Raw genomic sequence first — 21,247 nt, 5'->3', positions numbered from 1 at the left:
TTGCCACCTCCACTGTTGTGCCACCAAAAGAAATCATAAGCCTTCCCTAATCCACTTACGGCAAACTCAAGCAGTTTAGTTTAAACCACCAACGAAGTTGTGTATGAGTCTTGATTGAAGCAGATTTGGGAACAGAGGCAGGATAGCTCATGCCATAGCATGCCTAGGTTCCTGGATTGCCTCATTCTGCACCTGTAATTAGTTCATAAAAATGTCTGAATAAATACGTCTTATTCAATTATACAGTCTGCAGAGCTTCTGACTTGCACTGCAGCTGAAAAGCAGGTATGGAAGCCAAAGCTACTATGTGAGCTACTGTGAAGTATACCAGTCAAGTCTGTGTAGAAGTGGCCCTACCCAAAACAGAAAGGAACATATTAAAGCAGCCAGAAGATCACATATTTGCATTTGCTGTCCCAAACAGATTTTCTTCTGAGAGATTGTTCTCATTAGCAGATCACGTCTTACATACCTGACTGAGCATCCTTCTTCCATCACAGTCTACAGACTGATCAGCAAAAGCACGTAACCCGTATGCTCTCACTCTTTAAAAAACATATAGACTTCAATCCTCAGATGTACATTAGTAGATAACAATGGTGTGTGATTTCATGTATAATTCAATCCTCATACTTTCTCCCTAAAGGAGCATGTCTAAGATTTCCATCACTCACTATCAGTATTACCACTCTGTCAGGTAGCCTTCCATTACCTGAAGCAGTTTTAAGAACATGGCCTGAAAAGGTAAAGGTAAGACCATGAGCTAGGACTGAAACAGATCCATTTATGTTAATCTGTTATCTAGTAAGTACCTTTTTGCAATATTCAGCATCGAAGGGTTTTTTTCAGATGCTAACTTCAATCTATTTGTGTATTTTTATAAATGCATATATTTTATATACACACACATATATTTGCATGTTCTAATGACAAATAACATATATTGAAAAGCTGCAATGAATAACTTTGGGCAGCCACTAAGGCTAGAACAGATAATCCCAATAGTTGTTGCCAATCTCAAATCTAATTACTTCCTCTATCTGTGACCTATCAAGATGCAGAAGCAAGCAACATGAAGCATAATTAGTCCTGCAAGTTAAAGAGTCTCTTTTCAAAGAAAATGCACTGAATTTAAAGTTTAGAACTTTTGTTAGTGCCTACAGCAACTCAGAATGAAGAACAACCTATCTCATTAAGGGAGCAGCGCAGGTGGAACTCCAAGTCTTAAACCACAATTTAGCTACTCTTGCCACTACCAATCTGAACAAAGATCAAAATCAATCCTGTTCTGAGCATCAAAAATGACTGAAGGACTTTGGTAATCACCTGATTCACAAAGGCATAAAATAATAAGCTTCCCTAACAAGCTGCTGAATAAATGCTAAGTTTGTTTTACAACCACAGACTAAAAGATTTGTCACCTGCAACTAGAGTCATGTCTTCCAAGACAGGATACTGCTAGACCAACTCCGCACAAACCTCTTCTAGGACAATATCATCTACCCTGCTCCAACATGTTCCTGTTAACAGACTTCCGAGTGCCTGGTTTTGCAGCTGTCCTAAATTAATGCTTTCACTTTTTACACATCAAAGAAAGGACAACTGCTTTGAGAAACTGAAATGGTGGCAGCTACAAGGTGTTTATAGGAACTCCCTTCTCTGGATGATGCTAAGGGAAAGATTTTCATCTCATTACCCTGTCCTAGGACCCAGGAGAATCTGAGCAAAACCCACTATGACCAAAACAGCAACACAACAGGTTGATGCCTGTTCCTTCCAAATCTAGGAACTAACAGAAGGCACTGAGCAGGTAGAACTGATGACATCACTTATCTGTTAGCCAGACATCACCATTTCTCACTGAAGAAAAAACAGTTCCTCCAACTTAATAAAACTAATCCCACTGAACTTAATCCCGTCCTCTACAAGACTGTCTAAGGCTATTCTTATGAGTTACACCTTTCAGCATCCTGTTGCCGAACTACTGCATACACTCATAGGAGGGACTTTTACACTACTTAGATAATCTTGAAAATTTGAAGGCTTTTTTTCATCCCTGTATTTTTCTATCTGATTTCTGGATTAAGAAGTTCTTTGGAACTCTTCTTCCAAGGCTCAACCAGAACTTTAGAGAAAGCTGTGATCAGGCTAAAAAGGATCACAAAAAAAAGATTAAAAATTTGTGCATACAGTGCAAAAACAGGTTTGAGGAAAAAACTTTACAGCAGCTTATGCTAACTTAAGTCAAGAAACATCTGTGTCCACTCTTTACCAAAATACTTGTTCCAATCTGCTCCATAGTACTGGCACTGACCCTCACGGAGTTAGAAACTGAGTGGATCTGACCACAAACTAATCAAGCAGAGATGATGACTTGTCAACTGTGGGCAAGCACCTGAACCCCTGGAAAAGTCTTTTGTACTGGGACACAAGCAATAACAGAACTAAACTAATTAACAAAATTCTAGACATTATCTACATACACTTGACAGGTACTTTTAGATACTGTAGGAATATGCAATTAAGTCTAGATCTAAGGAAGCTCTATTCATGAGATCTAATTCAAAGAGCTATCCCATATGTTCTATATAATTTTCCTCCTAGTTCCATCAGGCAAGTTCTGAAGCTCTGTGGTAGCTGCCAGAAAATATCCCTATGGGACGTAGTGGTCAGGTAACCAAGCTATTGTCAGCTTTCATTTCCCTTACCAAAACACTTTACTGTAAGAATTACATTACCTCAGCCCATATAACCTCATCTAAAATTTAATTCTTATCAACTCTTTGACAGCATATAAGTATCTTTCTTCTAAACTACATTTCTTTGCTTCTGCAAGATTTGTGCTAGGAGGAACAGTTCAGAGCCCCTACCAGACTTGCGATTTATTTTTTTTCTTCTCTGAAGAGTCATTGAAGAAAAAAATTCCAAAGCACTATTAGCAGTGATTAAAATATTGTGCAGTGTATGTAATTTCTTCTCTTTCAGTCCTCAGCAGATAGGAAGGAACAGAACTGGAGGACAGTAAAGGTTTTTGAAGAAATGCAGCTCATGCTGCTACTCAAACAGGCCTTCAGGCAAATAAGTACACAGCTACTGAAGGAAATCTCAATAACACAATGAAAGTTCTGCACAATCACACCTATGCCTGGCCGAGTGCAGAGTCATGATGGACACAAACTCAGAGCTAGAAACATATCAGAGATGTGGTTAGACAAACGAGTATCTTAGCTTGCAACCTGTTCTAGAAAACTATGAACATTCAGCAAATTGAATATTTAGAAAGGTGCCAGACTTCAGCTACTGATCCATGGTATTTGCTTTAAAAGTGCAATACATAAGCAGTCTACCCACAAAACATGACAGTATGGAGTTTGAGTGCCAATTACATTATAGAAATATAAATGCTGAAGTCCAAATTAACTGAAAATTGACTTTGTTAAAAAGCTGGTTTGGAATTTCAGCTACTTGTGACAGTCTAAATAGAATCCAAACAGAGTACTATAAAGCTGGAAATTTTTTTCAGGAGCTCAGCTAAAATTAATCTTGATTACTTTGAAGGTTACTGAATCAAAATCGTATCGCAAAGAAAAAAAACATTTTAAGGTAGTTACTTTCAAAAGTACATGCAACTATAACTGGCATTCTCTAAAGCTCCCTGTGCAGCACAGAAGCCAGTTATGCAAACCACTCTTCACACCAACACCATAATACAGCTGCTGCCTTGCTACACATTCATGGATATACACCCATGTTTCTGTGCAGTCTCTACTGCACTGCCCTGCAGAAGAGGTACCTCATCTGGGGCATTTCTTTACCATATGGTATAATTTATCTGAAGTATGGCACCACAGACTGTGGCAGGAAAAGCTACACGTTCCATTCTCATTCTCTCATAATGAACAATGGAGAGCTGTTCCTACTAACAAACCTCCTTCCGGGATTTCCAAGACCTCTTTCTTTTGCTACCCCTCAGCGCTGTTAGAGAATCTTATTATACACTCAACACAGTTCCAAATCTCCAATGCATTATGTATCTCCGCTGTTTGCATGCAATTCAATTTACTCCGGCTATGAATCTCGGGAAACTTCAGGTCATTATCTCTTAGCCCATCTCCATAACTGCACCTCGACACCAGCAACAGTGTCTTCTCAGTGCAGCTTCTTAATTCATTTGACACACTTCAGGGGTTCTAACATAAACTGTGAGAGCACAACTTGAGCCAGAGCTCCAGAATATTGCAAGAAGTGTACAATCTTACCAGGCAGGAGAGGATCTTCAATACATAGCATGGATGGTCTGTATCCATTAGTCATGACTTTCATGATTTCTTCTTTGGCAATATAGGCACCTCCATTTTTTATTCTAATACCAGTTTTCAAGTAGTTAAAATTCCTTCCATAGAGTTCAAAAAATTCTATCAGAAGCATTCCAAGGTTTTCATCAGCTCTTCTGGCATCAATTCTTGGATGCAGCTGTGACACAGAACAGTTGTTAATTATTAAAAATTAACGCTTTTCAGACCTAACAGTGCAACAAAAAGCTCTCATTTAAACAGCTGAGTATAATCTTGTTACACAAGTCTGAATTGAGTCATTAATTCTTCATGTACTTAAACTACTTTCACATAACCAAGAGGTGGCAGCACTTCAGCAGTATCTGGCAGCCAAAGAATTCTTCCCTCCTCTTCCAGCTTTTTGAGGATTAGTAAATTCTTTTCCCTAAGCCAAAAGCAGTAAAGAAGTACTGCATGCTACATTACGGCTTAATTAGTAACAGAGCAATACCTGATTTTTCACAGAAAAATCCATTGGTCTTAATGTTTTCAGAAGCAGGGAGGGAATCTATTTACCCCAATTGAAATGCAGTTCTTTTCTCAACCTCCCCATATTCTATACAGTATGTAAAATCTATACTAATATTTCAATTAATCATTAACAGCAGCAGAATATGTAGGTTCTTCCTCTATCACAGCTGCTGAGACACTAACATTGTACCTCATTGTACTCATACAAAGCTTACTATCACAAAAATTTATTAGAAACAGTTATAACTCATTAGCTATTTCATCAGTTACCTACAATATCTGCCAGTTTTAAGTATGTCAAAACCTAACCAACATATAATTAAAAACCAACTTGACTGATTTCATAATTTTAATAAACACTGAAATCAACAACTCTGCACATTCAGTATCAGTAGTCTAGGAAGCAACAAACTTAAACTGCACACTGGCAGATTTACAAAACACCAGCAAGATGATTCAGGTACTGGACTAGGCTGCCCAGGAAGGTAGCATAATCCACATTACAGGCCCTCGTATAGAAAGCAATGCACAGCCTCTATGCCAATCACAAGGCTCCTGCTGCTGTTTCAGTTCACACAGTGAACAGAAGTTCTTTGAGGTTTGAGAGGTAATCCATAGGAGCTGCCAGTGATCAAACACCTGGAGCTGTAACAGTAAACCCGTGCATTGCTATGGGAGTCAAAGAAACAGCACTGTAACAGGGCATAAGTACAGAAAACAAAATATTTTCAAGAACACAGAAACAAATAAGGAACAGACTTACCTGCAGGAAACTAATTGCCATTAAAATTAGGCTGTAAGAGCTAATTCCACCAGTAAAAACTTCATTCAAGTCCCTCTGAAGGAGGAACTGTTTTAATACTAAAATCAAGTAAGGCAGCAAAGAATATTTCTGCAAAGCAAAATAAGTCTTATAAATTACAATGTCAACATTCCAAAACAAATAACTACACAATTTCAACACAAGAAGATTCATCCTCTAATACAAAAACGTTATTCAGTAGTGTGCTATAAAGTGTTTCCACAGGAAGCACTGAAACATGCTTTTTTTTTTAATTCTAGAAACAGATTAATAGACGTCAACTCTTATTTAATCAAACAGCTTACATATCAAACTTATTTCTTCCCCCTGAACAGGAAGATTTTTATATCCTTCTTTGAATGCCAGTGTCACTCATAGTCAAAGCTTTCCATCTGAACAGTACTTTTACTGCAGAGCATAAAAGTAAACCTTATTTTATGTAGCTACAGAAAAATTGGTTTTAGACATTGTTTAGCAAGATAGTATTCATAACCAAGTATCACTTAAATTCAAGGTAAGCAAAACTTGAACAGACTTGCTTTAGAAGCAAAGTTTAGTACCTATCTGCAGACCTAGATATGATTGTAGAAGTCCTTTCAGTGTATAGGTTTATCCACACAAACACATATCACTTGAAGGCAACACTGAATAGATACCAGTAGAAAATAAATTAAATATCCATGTTTAATCAGTATTAATGAAAATAGTCTTCAGCAATAAATTTTCAAAAGTCTTAAGCCATACCAAAAAAGGTTAGCTAGGCATTTAGCACATCCTTGGTAAGTAGTATAACATTCATTATATGGCTGATACCTTCATGTATTCCTTGATAAATCGAGCTGCCTTCACACCAGTTTCTACATTAAAACTGATGTCAACTTTCACTTCTGTCTCCTGGTCAGTAAGTTTTATTATTGGTACCTGAAAAGGTTAAAACAAGGTTTTATAAATCCCCAGAAATGCAACACCGGTGCTATTCTCTGGCTTACTCACTGAAGACACATGAACACTATGAGTCCAAATGAATGCAACTATCAAGACAAGGAAACATAGTTTTGAGAAAAAATAATCTTAACCTGACTGACAAGCAAATACTTTTTAATGAGGTGACTAAAAACACAGGCATGTATGAACACATTAACTTATGATCACTCACGTACCCTCCCATAGCTATTCGATATCTGCCTTCATAGCTGCAATATGTTTTGTAAGACAACTAAATTTACTTAATTTAATGACTCACTGCTGTTAATAGGAGACATTCTACTCTCATAAGCTGTGGTAACTGCATTCATCTGACCCAGCACTGCACCATTCACTTGCTAAACTGACAGAAGACTAGCCTAGCAGAAAAAAATAAAGCACTGTGTGTTGGTTTATCAGGCTGAACTGGTTCACTGCAGAGTCAAACAAAAGCCAGAATGGATAAAAGCAAAGCAGGAGTAGCCGTACTTCCTCTTCTGGCAGCAAGAAATTATTACAGAACTACTGAATATGTAGTTCAGTCTCACACCACCATCTTGAAGACAGTGTCCTACAAAATCGTCTTACAATCATAACCTGAACTTCAGCTGATAACATCTATTTTAAATTGGATTTCTTGTATTTTTAATCTGAAATGGAAAACAAAAGAGATCAAAAGTATAGCATCATTTTATACCAACAGCAGAGGGAATAAAATAAGAAAGGCTAGTAGAATTGATAAGCCTAGCCTAGTGCCATTTTCCACCACTAAATGGTATCACTGATTCTGAAAATCCCACCCATTCTCAGGTAAACCAAAGATTACCAGAGCTACTGTTAATGTACTGTTATTCCAATGCAAGCCACAGGAATCTTCTGGACCTAAAAGAGTCACCCTATTTAAGAGACCACAAAACATAACAGCTTGCTAACAGAAGTTTGGAATACTTCGCTTAGTCTCCTGGGGAAAACACCACTTGCTCAGTAACATAAAATTCTTATAGTATAAGTTTTTAACATATTCAATGTGATCCCTTAGGCTTACAAGACAGATGCAAGAGATACTACACATCAGTTTCACAAATGAAATAAAGCTCTTAAGTAGCATATTTTGGAAGGTAAAAAACAAATGTTGGGTTTGGAACACTTCACTATGCCATCAGAAACAAGACAACCTGAAAAATCAGGGTTTCAAGGTGGACAGCTCTAGTTACTGGCCCCTGGCTAAACAAAGTACTCTCAAAGGTCAGTGGAAAAACATTATACAAATAGTTAATTTATTTTACTAGATATCTTGCAAAAACTTTCAGATCTTTATTGACAACATAAGCAAAAGGTATGGTATTCCAGTAGATATAGTACAGAGAATTACCACTGTCCACATAAAAAACTGTGCTATTGCTAAGTACATACACATTCTACTAAAATTTTGCAGAGCAAAACGTTGTGCTTAAGACAATATCATTTGCTTCATGACTTAAGAACACTATTTATCACCAACATCTTAAGTGGTCTGAAAGCTTTTCAGTTCAGTATTCCAAAGACTATTACTTACCGTAGCTTTATCAAGTACTTTAATGGAATATGGCTCAGCCACATTGTGTTTTCGTAGTGCTTGCTCCAGCAGCTGTAAAGGGGGCCGTTCCCATTTCCCAAAAACAACTAGATCAATATCACTAGACAAAAAGAACACAGCATGAGATCCTGAAGTCTCAAGCATAATAATCCACCAAAAAAAATGGTACAATTGGCATTCTACATATTACAAGTCCTCCAGGGTGACCATTTTGTAACTTTTCATCTAGGCTCCCAATAAGCTTCCTTAAGCAATGTTAAGTAAGAGATGGTCTTGTGTGCTTTAGGACCCAAAGTAGTATTCTAGTTTCTTGCTTTCAGTTCTCTGATGAGTTCTTTGAGCTCCTCTCACTTTTACCTTTCTTGCTCGCTCCCCTCTGACTTCCACAGCCCAATCCTATCCTTCATCTACCCATGTTGACAGGCATGTCATACTCCAAACAATTTTTATCAGTTATTGTTATTCATAGAAATGAACTTTCCAGTGCTTTCCTACTGAAAATGTAATTGATGTAAAGACAACATAGTCTTTAAGACACAGCTACACAGGTTTTCTACATCCATCTCTTGAACCGTTAAGCAATATAAAACACTGAATTAAATAAGATATTTTGCTCTCCAAAAAAATGGAGAAACACACCTGCGATGACTCCTCTGACTTTGCACAGTAACTCTGTGATAAGTGACACACTCTTAGAAATTCACCTTATTTAACAAAACACAATCTTTACACAGGAAATATTAAACATTCAATTTCACTGTATCTTGAAAACAAAAAGCCAAAGACTAACCTCAGACACAAGGAAAAGGTAATTCACCAAAGGGTCAGTAAGTACCTAAAGCAGTACAATGATATATCAAATATTTCTCAGATCTGGAAGTTCAAAAGCTCTTCCCTTTGTCACATGGGACATTAAGCAAAAAATTTATTGGAAGTTTGGATAGGTTTACACATTTCAGTCTAAATTCACCTTTGAAATTTACCATTACTCTAAAAGATGACAAGCTTCTATATAAAAGTAAATTATTACTTACCTAGTTGGAAGATAAAGCCCTGTACTAAAGCTGCCAAATATCTGGACCTGAAAAAAAACACCACCAGTGAAATATCTTGTAATTATGAATGCTCACTTCATTTACTTTCACAAGACTTAAAATTTTTCCGGACTTATTAAGGATATAGCCCAGGAAAAAAGTTATTGAACTTACTTTACTACATACTCTGTTAAGCCTGTACAAATACACTTTCTTTTAGCAACTGGGGTTTTTTAACATGAAATGACTACCAATCCTGCTAGCAGCAGAGCACAAGCATTTGAAACAAGTCCTTTTCACTATTTATTTCCAGTTCGACAGAAGTATAAGCTGTTACATATTTCCTTCCTTCCTGCTCCCTTCTTTCCTCACAGAACAACTTTACAGAAATTGGAAGAGTTTAAGGGAAACATTTTTCCAAATTTTTAGGTTTAAAAAACAGCAAGTGCTTCTAAACATATAATTCAGACAAACATGAATACTCCAGATTTTACTGTAAAGGTAACTATGAAATTGTGGTAGTGTTTGTGTGTGGAAAAGAAGGCATGCTGAAGAAACATTCATGGTCCACATCAAATACTTTACTATGCTTCCAATCTAGAGAATTGAAACGTTCTTCCTCTGCTACAGCAAAGCACAATCTACAAGTTCACTTCTTTGAAGTGACCTATGTAAAGGCTGGGCAACTCTGGGCCATTTCAGTGTTAAAATCTGTTCCCACAAGCCAGAAAAATATTATTACTAAGGGAAATCACAGGTAAGGATGAAGTAGATGAGATTTATAGTATCTTTAGCTCAGTACTGTGGCCACAGCCCTTACTCTTTGTCATGGAAGGCTATGAAATCAGTGGTTTGAAATGTTTTTCTGCTTATTAATGACAATGCTACTATCTGGTAATCAGAAAGGTGATGCTAGAGATACAGTTTACATTACATTCCTTTTGGATGTTTTTTGTTTGGAGGAGACCTACTCTTGGGGTAATAAACTGTTACCGCAACCAGGGGTTTGAAACTACCACAACTTTGGTTGCAAGATACCTCAGGAAGTCAAGTCCAACCTTCCCACTAAAGCAGGGCTAAAGTAATTCCCTGAATGTCAAATTTGAGGAGTACAAAAAAAATATGGTTTTTTTAACTGTTCTTTTGTAAAATATTTGTATTTACAAATATCCAGAGAGTCAGGACTCCTTGCAGAAATGGATGCATAGGTAGTCAGCCTCACTTTAACATTAAAAATGAAGTTATGCAGAGACAATCAATTTAAGTCTTTAAGAAATACACTTCTTAAAGCAGAGAGTTCTTCACATCCCCAGTTCTCAAAATGAAAAAATTATCAGTAGCCTTCATTAACCTGAAATCTAGGTTTTAAATTTCCTCCACTTTTTAAAATAAACTGCCAAGTACTGCAAGAGCTGTGATATTAAGTCAATTGCCTTAAGTTTGAAGTCTTATCTGTTCATTTCTAAAACACAGACAGATAACAGCAAGGTTAAGTGAACCGAGCTGTACAATTTACTAAAGAAGCAAATCAACACTTAAATTACACTCACATCAGCTGTAGGCCAAAGATCTTTGATGACCGTTTCTATTCTTTTCACCACTTCTCTTCTCATAGCTGCTTCTTCAGGACGAGGGGACATGAAGTCATAGAAGTCAATTATTTCTTCATGTAGTCTAAAGTAGAAAGTAGCATCAGTTATAATGACGATTTAACTATTACAATAAATTTCAACAACAACAGGCCATAGGCTTTATTAAATATCATCATATAACCAAAACCAGCAGTACTTTCAAGAAAGGTGAATACCACAACAATTAGGCTTTCATATGGGAAACTGGAGGGTTTAGGATATCGGATTTGGGACAGATATAATCATACTTGATTTTCATGGCAGCACCTCACAGTAACCTCAGCAATACCTACATATCAGCCCTCATCACATTACCTAAATGCTAAAGATGTCAAAAGACACAGGACGCAAACACTAGCAGACATTTACTAACCTTCTTACTGGCTCAACAGTGAAGGTCAGATTCAATTCCTGATTCCCAAAGATTATTTTCTTTAAAAAACAAAGCATAGTCTTAAAAACTACACAATGATCCAAATGTGAAGCAGCACAAGAACAATTAAAATCTTCAAGGAAGTTTGTTCTTCTAGGGGTTCTTTCTTCTGTGTACATGGAAGTTTACATGGACTTGGAAACAGGCCACTGGCATTAATGAGTTTTTGTAGGGAGTGATAAAAGGGACATTTTAGTATTCCTTGATGTGAAAATGTCCACTTTGACAAACTGATTCCTTTGACCACTCAAGCCCTTTATTAGCCATTCATTCATATAGGAAGTGACGTTCCAACTGAACTACTCAAAGTGAGAAGCATTAAATATATTCTCAAGTGTACAGTATATTAATACCAGTGTTACATGAGGAGTTCTGACACTGGATCTTTATACCACTGTGAAGTCCTTTTGTTTCCCATCTCATGATACTATAGCACACTTGCTGCCAAATTTGAAAGAAGATCAATCTGAGTTTTCAGGTGAATGTCATGTTTGCTTTCAATGGAAAAGCACCAAGACATGCAAAAAAAAAAGCAACTAACTACTGCTGTGATATTTTACAAAAACCTCTTTTTGATGTTGACATATTTCTAAGATTTCTCTCTAATTCAAGAAACATATCAGTTCAACGTTGTAGTGAAATCCAAATAATGTCCATCCCATCCCACCCCACAAAAAGTCAGGTTCAATTCTTAGTCAACATACTTTGCCTTCCAAAAGGAAAATTTTATACATCTCTGGGAGAATCCTTAACTCTTCCCCTGAGACTTTTGTAACTCATTTTACTAGAGAATTCCCACTCTAACAGATAGTCTCCAAAAGACCATATGCCTAATTTTTAAGTGTCAGGATTCCTTTCTATCCACATTCTATTCAGATTTTAGCACCAAAGCACAAAGATACTTCTAAAAGCATACAGATTTAGAATTACAGTTTGCCCTTTCTCTTTTCTTAAACTGGGCCTGGATCCACAACTGAACATTTAACTATACAGCAGACTTAAATATTTCAATTTGTTGATGAATCTACTTGATTTCAAAACTTCAGAGCAAGACAGAAAATACAAACTAACATGCTCCTATTTCATTTTGTTTCTAGAAAGTATGCTTTTCCTGCCCCCGCTTTCCAAAATGACAAAACCAATGAAGAAAATACTTGAATACACCTCACAGCAGTGGGGCCAAACTAAAGACATCCCATTGTCCTGCTTACAAAAATCAGCAGTAGGCAGATACAAGGTGAAAGCAAGAAAAGACAAAGCAGTTATACAAACCCCTTGCAGCAATCCTTCCAAGCCTCCAATAATTTCATTTGGCATACTTTTGGGGTAGATCCCAACCATAATGTTTATTAGCTGAAAGGACTTTTCTTCCACTGATTTTTCCAGGTATTTTTAGTCCATTTATGCTTTTGTTATTCATGGCATACTATGAGAATTTAAGTATGCGTTAGAATAAAAAAGTGCTTTATTTTAAATTGTTGCCTGTTAATGATCTTATCTGATGCTCTTTTTTCTTGGAGGGGCAGGGGGGGAGTTATTACTAGCAGTTCATCTCCAAGTGTAACACTTCTCAGGCTCTCAATTCATATCCACTTGTCTCTATCCACCAGTTCTTTTTCAAGCTAGCAATCCTCATCTGTTTCTCCCTCCTTACACAGGAACAGGTCCAGAGTTTGATCACTGCTAACCTTCTTCAGCTTTTCGGCTGTACCATGTTTTCTGACAGGTGGCCAGAAATGCACACAGAGCCAATATATAATTACACCATTCAATCCATGACACACGCCTGTTTTCATTTTATTGTCCATATCTTTGCAAGGATTGCTGCTAACTGCTATTTGAGGATATCTGAGCATACCCCTGCTCTTTAAAAGAAACCATTACAAAGGAGCTTCAAAGTGTTTTCTGAACAATAACCACCAATATAAAGCCCACCCACTGGGTATATTCAGCCTGAATTATTTTTCTTCAGATTCATGATTCCATATTTACTAGAATTTAATTTTATCAGAGATTTTATAATCTAATGAACAATGAACTCCCACTGCGACTATTTGCAGTCAGTCCTAGCTTTCTGTTATCCTTTCTATCCTTTTCTCAATCATTTCTTCCCTCCAGGTATTTATGAATATATCAAGCAACAGAGTCTTGAGTAATTCCACTGGTAACTCTCCCTTATCATAAAGTAAATAATTCATTCTTTCCCCTGGTTACTTCCAACCCATAAGCCCAGCAAACCTGTGACTCTTCAGTTTTTTCAGTCTTCAAAAAAGAATCTCATAAACATTCTTCAAAAAAAAAAACACAACAGTTCTGTGTTATCAGACTGACCACACGAATAAGGATTAACAATGAAGCCTCCAAGGAAATGAGACCTGTGAGGCACAACTAACTTTATCAAAGTATGCACTAGCTCCTTTATGTTTACTCACACAAATAAGTTCTGTTTTGTTATCAAACCCCATTCAACCACTCCAGGAGATCCAGACATTCCTGAAAAAAATGCATTTACAGTAGCCATCCCATATTAGGGAAGGAGGAGAATAAAAGCAGTCTCAGTTGCCCTACACACTGCAGCCTCTACCATACACGGCATAGTCTTTCAAAAGCAGCCCCTAGTGTGTCAGCAAGGTCAGAAAAATAGCAAGCACACAAGCACTCTCACTTCACTGCCCCACTGAGCTTCTGTTCAGATGACATACACTGTCACAATTTTTAATTATATCACAAAAGACTCCAAAGAGTATCAGCCATCACTACTCTACATTTACTTCCCTGATCTACTCTTTAAGAAGTCACCTTCATATTTTCTACCTTGCACTGGCAAGGCAACACTTCATTTAATGCTTCAGTTTGCATGGGACAACAGCACAAGAGCTAGATAATCAAAACTCATTTAAAGCTCAAACCATACGCTGTGGTTTCATGGTTAAGTTCCTCTGGAATTCTTCAGCATATATCACCAGACATGGCTGTAAAAGTTATCATTCTGCTGATGGATTTAGATGCTCCTGACTGAAATTTAAAATGACGGTTGCCTGGAGTCAAAGAAAGTTCTGGTGAGAAGTCTCTTAAGCCCTTCTCTAACAAAAAGCAATGCAATTAGTTCACTTAGTTTTTACTACATGATCTGACTTCTCTTGGGTGCCCTTTCATGCCTCTCTGAGCCCTAGTGACTCTGGCAAGTTTCTTGCTTTTGATGTGCAAGGTTTTCAGGTTCTAATGCACTTAGCAAAGCAGTTCTCAAACCCTATGTCTTAACAGACTTCTATTTTGTTTGCTCCTTCCAGTTTTCCTTAATTCAACACCTTCTACTTCTCAGATAACATCATCTTCCTGGCCTACATCCTCCTGGATAAGAATCAAAGCTATCTTCACAGTCAGCATATGACAACACAACCACCTTAATACAGCATTTTCAAGCATTTTACCCTTTTGGCTTCCTCCTGAAGAAGCTTCTCAAAACCAAGATACTTTTTTAAAATGTAATGTTACTATAGTTTACATTTCTCTAAACATCTTTGCTCAGACGAGGTTATTGGAACACAGTCACAAAAAAGCAGCTCTGATATACATAAAACAAGATGCTGTATGCTGCTTAGGACTAATCTCAGAGTAACTTCTCTATTAGCTGAAGGAATAATTTGGTGTCTGAAAAAACAGATCACAATGGGATATTCACACAACAGTATTTTGCTGATGTATTCTCTACGACTTTCATAAGCACTCGTTACTTCTTAAGTATGCTGTGACTTAAGATACTGTGACAGTATCTTAAACATTAGGAACAGAATTACAATTTGCAGCACATGATGTACATGCAGATATAAGTAACATCTTAACTCTTTTTTTTTTTTTTAAGATAGAACTTCTTTCAACATACAGCATGAGTCAATTTTCTCAATCTCCTTCTGGTGTCTTAAAAAATTTGGGCTCCAGCAGCATCCCAGCACCTAGCTATCTTCTATCACATTTTAAGATGCCTATTACACTACTTTCCTAGCAAAGATAAGCGTTTTAATTGACTTTTTCACAAGGCAGTTTCACTATATTTATAGAAACACTGGCAACGAAACTCATTGGTGAGATCTAACTGTACTCAATGCAAGGTGGAAAAGATTAGAACGCAGGGATGCAGAAGAGAGGCTACTTGTACTTGCTACACTATTCAGCTCGGTAATTTTAACAGCCTGGAGGAACCTACCATTCACTAATGCTATTACTGCTAAGCACAGTAAACATCTGCTGCTTACAGGCTGAACTATGCAACAGAATTGACACCTTTTGTTTATCAAAAATTTATCCCTTTTACTGTTTTAGGAAAGGCAGACACACTTCTAGTCTTCAGGTTAAAATAATACTCAGGAGACATTCTCAGACTTTTGTAATGTTTTTCCTTAAAGGCAGGTTTCTAAGAAAGGAGATCATTCACTTTACTCATCATTTACTGTACTGTTACAACTATTATTATATATGACATTGACTTGTTACTTCAAGGACTAACTTCAATGTAGTGAAATGAAATTCTCAAACAACATCAACAAACTAGAAGATGAATGAAAAGCTACAGCAACTTTGTTCCCTCAAGTAAGCATGTTTCTTTTCAACATCATGTCTACACTACTAAGCACATTAATTTATTCTAAAGAAACAGAGCTATGACTGCATCATTTACATGGAACAACTGATCCTTTTTAAAAACATACTCATTCCAGTAAGTAAAGAATATTTTTCTAACTGAAAAGTCTAACACATCAGCCAAGAATCCTTATAAAAGGAAAGAATAGATGTCACAGTTAAAGCATGTGGGTGTAACACCAGGGGTAAGTAGGAAAGAGAGGTAAAGAAATGGGGAGGCATAGGCAGCATTTCAGCAGAAGCTTTGTTGAAATAAAGGTTACTAATAATAGGATAAGTTCTTTCATAAAAGTGTGAATTCAGAAACATGCCCGAGGACTTTGCTGTCTCAAAATTAAATGGCGAAAGGCCCAGCAGCCACTGTGCATATTTCAGAAATCTGTTGAACTATACCTTCACCTACAACTACTGCAAAGCACAAGTGCATTATCATGGAAGTGCAGGTGAAATCTTACACTACAACAATCAAATGCATTCAATAGTTGAAATCAGTGTTACAGTCTAAAACTCAGGAACACAGTTTAGTGAAATAAAGGAGAATATATATATATGATTGAAAGCAATAGTATATTCTGAGATACAGAATTTTTCCAATATTATCTAAGATTAAGACATCTGCAAAAGTAGAAAAAAATAGAACTATGACCAAGAAGATGAGATGAACTTACAATTCCCATCCCACTCACAACACCCATCAGGTGCCTTTACTTTTTTTATACCAGTCCTCCTCACTACCAGTAACACTCAGGTAATAGTACTCTATGCCCTATGCAATGTTATAGGCTTACAGATGAGAGAAACTATGAAGACATAGTGTTACATTCACAGACTGTACTGCCACACCAAATCAGTCTCGCATTACTATGTAATTCAGACAGCAGTTACCTTTGTCACTGTAATTGTATGGAAGGCAGCAAACTCAAAGACTGGCATAAAAAAAAAATCTCAACTGTATAGAACTTAGAAATGTTTTATAGGTAGGTACCCTAAATACTAAACTCAAAGAAGAATCAAGCTTACTTTGCATGTTAGCTAAGGAGAGAATGGAAAAAAAAGTACTTTTGTTCTCATCCACAGAACAAAGAGTAGTTTATAACATATATTGTACCTTCTCCACAAGAGATCATATTGTTATTTCCCCTCTAAGCCTTCTCTTTGCCCCACACTCTTGCAAGTCAGAGCCAGTCCTAATTTTAGATTGAGTTTCTTGTCAATTAAATTTTACCTCTTAAGAGCACTTTGACAGCTCACGCACTCAAGAAACTAAGCTTGTTGGACTGATTTACACTGCAAATTTCCAGACTTAAGTAACAGAATTTGTTTGTGTTTTGGAAGAGAAAAAGAATCAAAAACTAACCTATTTTTGCAAAGTATGTCAATCCAATAAAACTCAACCAATTACCTTTCAATGGCTGGACGTACTTTGAAAAAGCTGCATTATAAAAATGTAGAAAAGAAACTGATATATCCGCAAGTTAATACACGGCAAAATAGATCTGCTACATAAGCTTCTGAACAGCTGTACGTTACTCCTGACTTAGGCTGCTGGACTTCACCACACCACCAAGAAAACATCACATAATTATTTTGTTGCATCAGTGAAGGAGCATACCATATGTTAAACCTTGGAACTGAATCAGCAAGCTCACTATGCCAATAAATAGAACCGCTAAACACTGAAATTCCTGTCTTAATACTATTCTTTTCCAAATGCCCAAAGATAGCAAGCGATTAACATCCCAGACAAGTCAGAAAGGTTGCAACAGCAAAAACACATTAGTGATGAAAGACTAATTATGCCCATGTAGATCAGGTATGCATTACACCAGGTTAGCCACTGAAACATTTAAAAGAAGCAGCAACTCTTGATATAATCTCAAGCAGCAGAGTCTAATTCAAAATGCATCCATCAAAGCACCACTAGCAGCAAACCCTGCACATTCAAAGTCAGTATCTCTGCAAGGTAACGAAAGCTGGAAAAGGCTCTTCTGGATTTAAGTACTGCTGCAGTTCACCATATAAAAGAGCTTCTTAATTTAAGAATCTCAACCAAAAGAATAAGGTGTTCCAGTATTAAAGATACCACACTGGTTGTTTAGCAAAAGCATGCATCGCTAATCAGATTTTAGGGAAAGAAAGAGCTTCTACTACCTTGTCACAGGATAGCATCAGAAGATGTCTTCAGAAATCCTGAAGTCATGTACAAAGCAGGAAAAGAGGATTGGAAGATTAAGGATATTAAAAAGGATTATGAGGAACAACTTAATGAGATGCAAACCTATGCTTGAGAAAGGATAAACTAGCTCAAGAGCCCAAAAAACCTGCTTCTGTTAAGTGAATTAAGTGATCAGAACAGAGAAAGTTAAGTGATCACAATGCATGACAAGTAGAGAAGCCAGTTGTTGTTTTTTTTTTTTTTTTTTATCCCTCAGAGGCTTCCCTGATCTCTAACTATACAGGGAGAACTTGTCCCAAGCCAACTTTTTAGCAGAAAATACTTCACAGCAAAATCTATTCCTGATAATTTGGTATTCATCAAAAGCAGCACTCACTTGATACTACATTTGTATCAGAAGAACATTAAGCAGCCATCTTTCTTTTTTTAATTTAAAAGTATTAGTTTTGTCATTCATAATAGTCAAACTAGTCAAAAGTAGAATCAATGCAATACATGAATAGTTATGACTGTATCAAGATGTCAACATAGGTTTCGTAAATGGAGTAGCATCTTAAAACCATTAGGAATTATTTTCAAGAATCAGTGAACCACAAAGGAAATCCTGTTATCTACTTGGATTTCCAAATGGCATTTGATAATGGTCCCACATGTCTTTATGAAGACTTATGAAGGAACTAAGCTGACATGGGATGAGAGGGAAGACCCTCATGTAGATCAAGAACTGTTTTAAAGAGAAAACAAGCTGCTGGAACTCTTAGTTTCCATATTAAAGGAAGGTCATCAGTGAAGCCCGGAACCGCCCTATGCTAGTCAACATCCTCCTAAGTGATCTGGCATTGGGACAAATAGTAAAGAGAAGTCCGAGGCTGCAAGGTTATCTAGAATAAGCCAGCTCAAAAACTGCAGATGGACATTAAAATACAGAGTGCACAATGAAGCAGCAGGCAGAATTTGAAATGGGATAAATATAAGCACGACAGAGGCATATGAGAAAATTCTATCTTTACAAAGATGCAATGAGGGGCTCTACACCAGCTCTAAACACTGATAATCAAGATCTTGAAATAAGAATTCCGTTAAAAGGTCCTTTCAATACTCAATAAGCAAAAAGAACAGGCAAGTCCCGTGGCAGTAATCAGGAAACAAAGTACAAGATAGAACAAGATAGCCTAAGATCTAGGAATACTGTGACACTATCACACACAGGTCTGGTTCATCCAAGTCCCTAAGATACAACAGAACTGTAAAGCATACACAGGTGATAAAAATCTAGAGGCAGGAATCAGCTTCAAATACAAGGAATGATTAAATAGACTAGAAAACAGACAACTGTCAGGTGATTCAACTTTTCCCTTCCCTCTTTCAAGTCAGCCGCAAAGAGCATTCATGGACTGCGTCATTAATGCACAGACCTGTGGCTGCCAGCACCTACAAGCCTACTGACAGCCTCAGGCCAAAAAAAAAAAAAAAAAAAAGATCTTTACATAACACATAGCTCAACTGGGGAACACCTTGCCACAGGACACTGCTGATCCCAAAACCTCATACCAGCTCAAGATGAGATGAGACAAATTCATACAAGAAATCCACAACAAGTTTAACAATGCACTGCCTGTAGCCCAGGTAGTCCAAGAACCATAGATCATTTAAAATCTGAGAGAGTATTCCAGGAAATAGCACCACAGGCTCCTGTTGATATATTCTTCTCCCAGCATTTGGCACTGGCCTCTAATGGTCTCACCCAGTACAGCTGTTTATGTTCTTAGTGCCAATTATCTCTACTGCCAAAGTCTAACTGTGAAAAGCATCATGAAGCCAATGCCAGGATTAAACTGCTCCAAACATGCCCCATTTTCCTCTACACACAGATGTGAGCACCTGTCATGCAAAGCCTTCTCATGTTTTACTACTGTAGCTCAGCCTTTCTGACCTCTAATACTATGTTCTCTCTCAAGTCTACTGCTGCCAAAACATTCCTTTCATTCCCTTACCGAAAGCACCGGTCTAACTCTACACTAGGCAGCCACTTTGCAAGGAAACTTTGAGCTTTACCTACTCTAGTCAACTTAGTCGACCACAAAAGAGAGATGTTATGTTCTTTTGACAATTCATCCAGCAGCTACCCTTGAACTCTGCTGCATACCAACCTTTAGGCATGAAAACAATCCTTTCAACCACATCACGATGCTCTCTCAAGTCTCTGTCCAGAAATTTACTATGACTAACAGGCCCTAGCTACCCCTGCCCTCCTCCTTGCATACTACAGTATATACTGCCTAGTTCTGCCCCCTGCCCCGATCCTAAAGCCAGATGAAACAAGAACCAAGTGTACATTGCCAGCACTGCCTGCCTCTTACATTAAGACCTTCACTACAGGTAACCACCGAACATTGCAGATAACAGACACTAATGATTTAACAGTAGTGTGGATGAAGTATAGCCCACTGTGTTGATTCTTTATTAGAAGGTATTAGAGCAAGACAGCACTGTTAAGTACAGGATGGAGTTAGAATAACAGCCTTGGGAATCCCTTTAAAGCCCTTACAAGTGCTGGACACCCCAATGTAGACAGTAAAGGCTTCACAGAGTTTCCAAAGTCTGCATTTTTCCAGCTCAGGCAAAGTACAAGAAAATAAAATTTGCAAAAAAGGCTGACAATGTGGCATCCCTACACATTAATTTGCATTGTCCAGCTCTGACAGCAGCATAATAAGAAGTGAGGATTGATAAACGTGGAACTAGAGCTCTGGAAGGCCCTGAATGCAATGCATTTTTAACAATGCATAGCACAAAACCCAGTAATTGAATTTATCTTGGTCACCGAAGTTCAGCAATATATCATAAAAGTAAAAAACCCAGTAAGACTGGAATTAGAAACACTTCAGCATACAGATGAAGAAATAAACAAAACCTAATACACACTTAGTATATAGTAACACCACCACATCTGAGTAGCTACAGAAATGAATCTCTGGACATCACGTTTGGTACACAGTATCCTTCAGCTCCAAACTAGTGAACACTGAAACAAGTCTTCTGGGGAAGCATCGTCATAAGCGTACCTTACTTATGAGGACTCTTCCCAGGCATCTGCTATGGTCACCAGACAAGGCTGGCCTGAATCCTCCTTCAGCCTAACCAAATGTGGAGGTGTTTGCACTGTTGTGCTCTACAACAGAACTTGTG

The 21,247-nt window shown here is 37.4% G+C and overlaps 1 protein-coding gene across 4 annotated transcripts in view; it reads right to left on the bottom strand.

Moving 5' to 3' along the window:
- The window catches only part of TENT4A (terminal nucleotidyltransferase 4A), a 62,542-nt gene that overhangs the window by 36,481 nt on the left and 4,814 nt on the right, over positions 1–21,247 (bottom strand). For all 4 annotated transcript variants that reach the window (XM_069808824.1, XM_069808825.1, XM_069808827.1 and 1 more), the window contains exons 2-7: positions 10,731–10,854; positions 9,181–9,227; positions 8,126–8,246; positions 6,421–6,528; positions 5,569–5,697; positions 4,260–4,473 (exon numbers count right to left, since the gene is read on the bottom strand). In XM_069808824.1, coding sequence (XP_069664925.1) covers positions 4,260–4,473; positions 5,569–5,697; positions 6,421–6,528; positions 8,126–8,246; positions 9,181–9,227; positions 10,731–10,854 — 743 coding nt within the window. The remainder of the gene's footprint in view (positions 1–4,259; positions 4,474–5,568; positions 5,698–6,420; positions 6,529–8,125; positions 8,247–9,180; positions 9,228–10,730; positions 10,855–21,247) is intronic.

Source organism: Haliaeetus albicilla, chromosome 21 (genome assembly GCF_947461875.1).
Source record: "Haliaeetus albicilla chromosome 21, bHalAlb1.1, whole genome shotgun sequence".
NCBI classification, from domain to species: Eukaryota; Metazoa; Chordata; class Aves; order Accipitriformes; family Accipitridae; genus Haliaeetus; species Haliaeetus albicilla.
The sequence above is the reverse complement of the archived record's forward strand: the minus strand, read 5'-3'. Positions and strand labels throughout refer to the sequence as shown.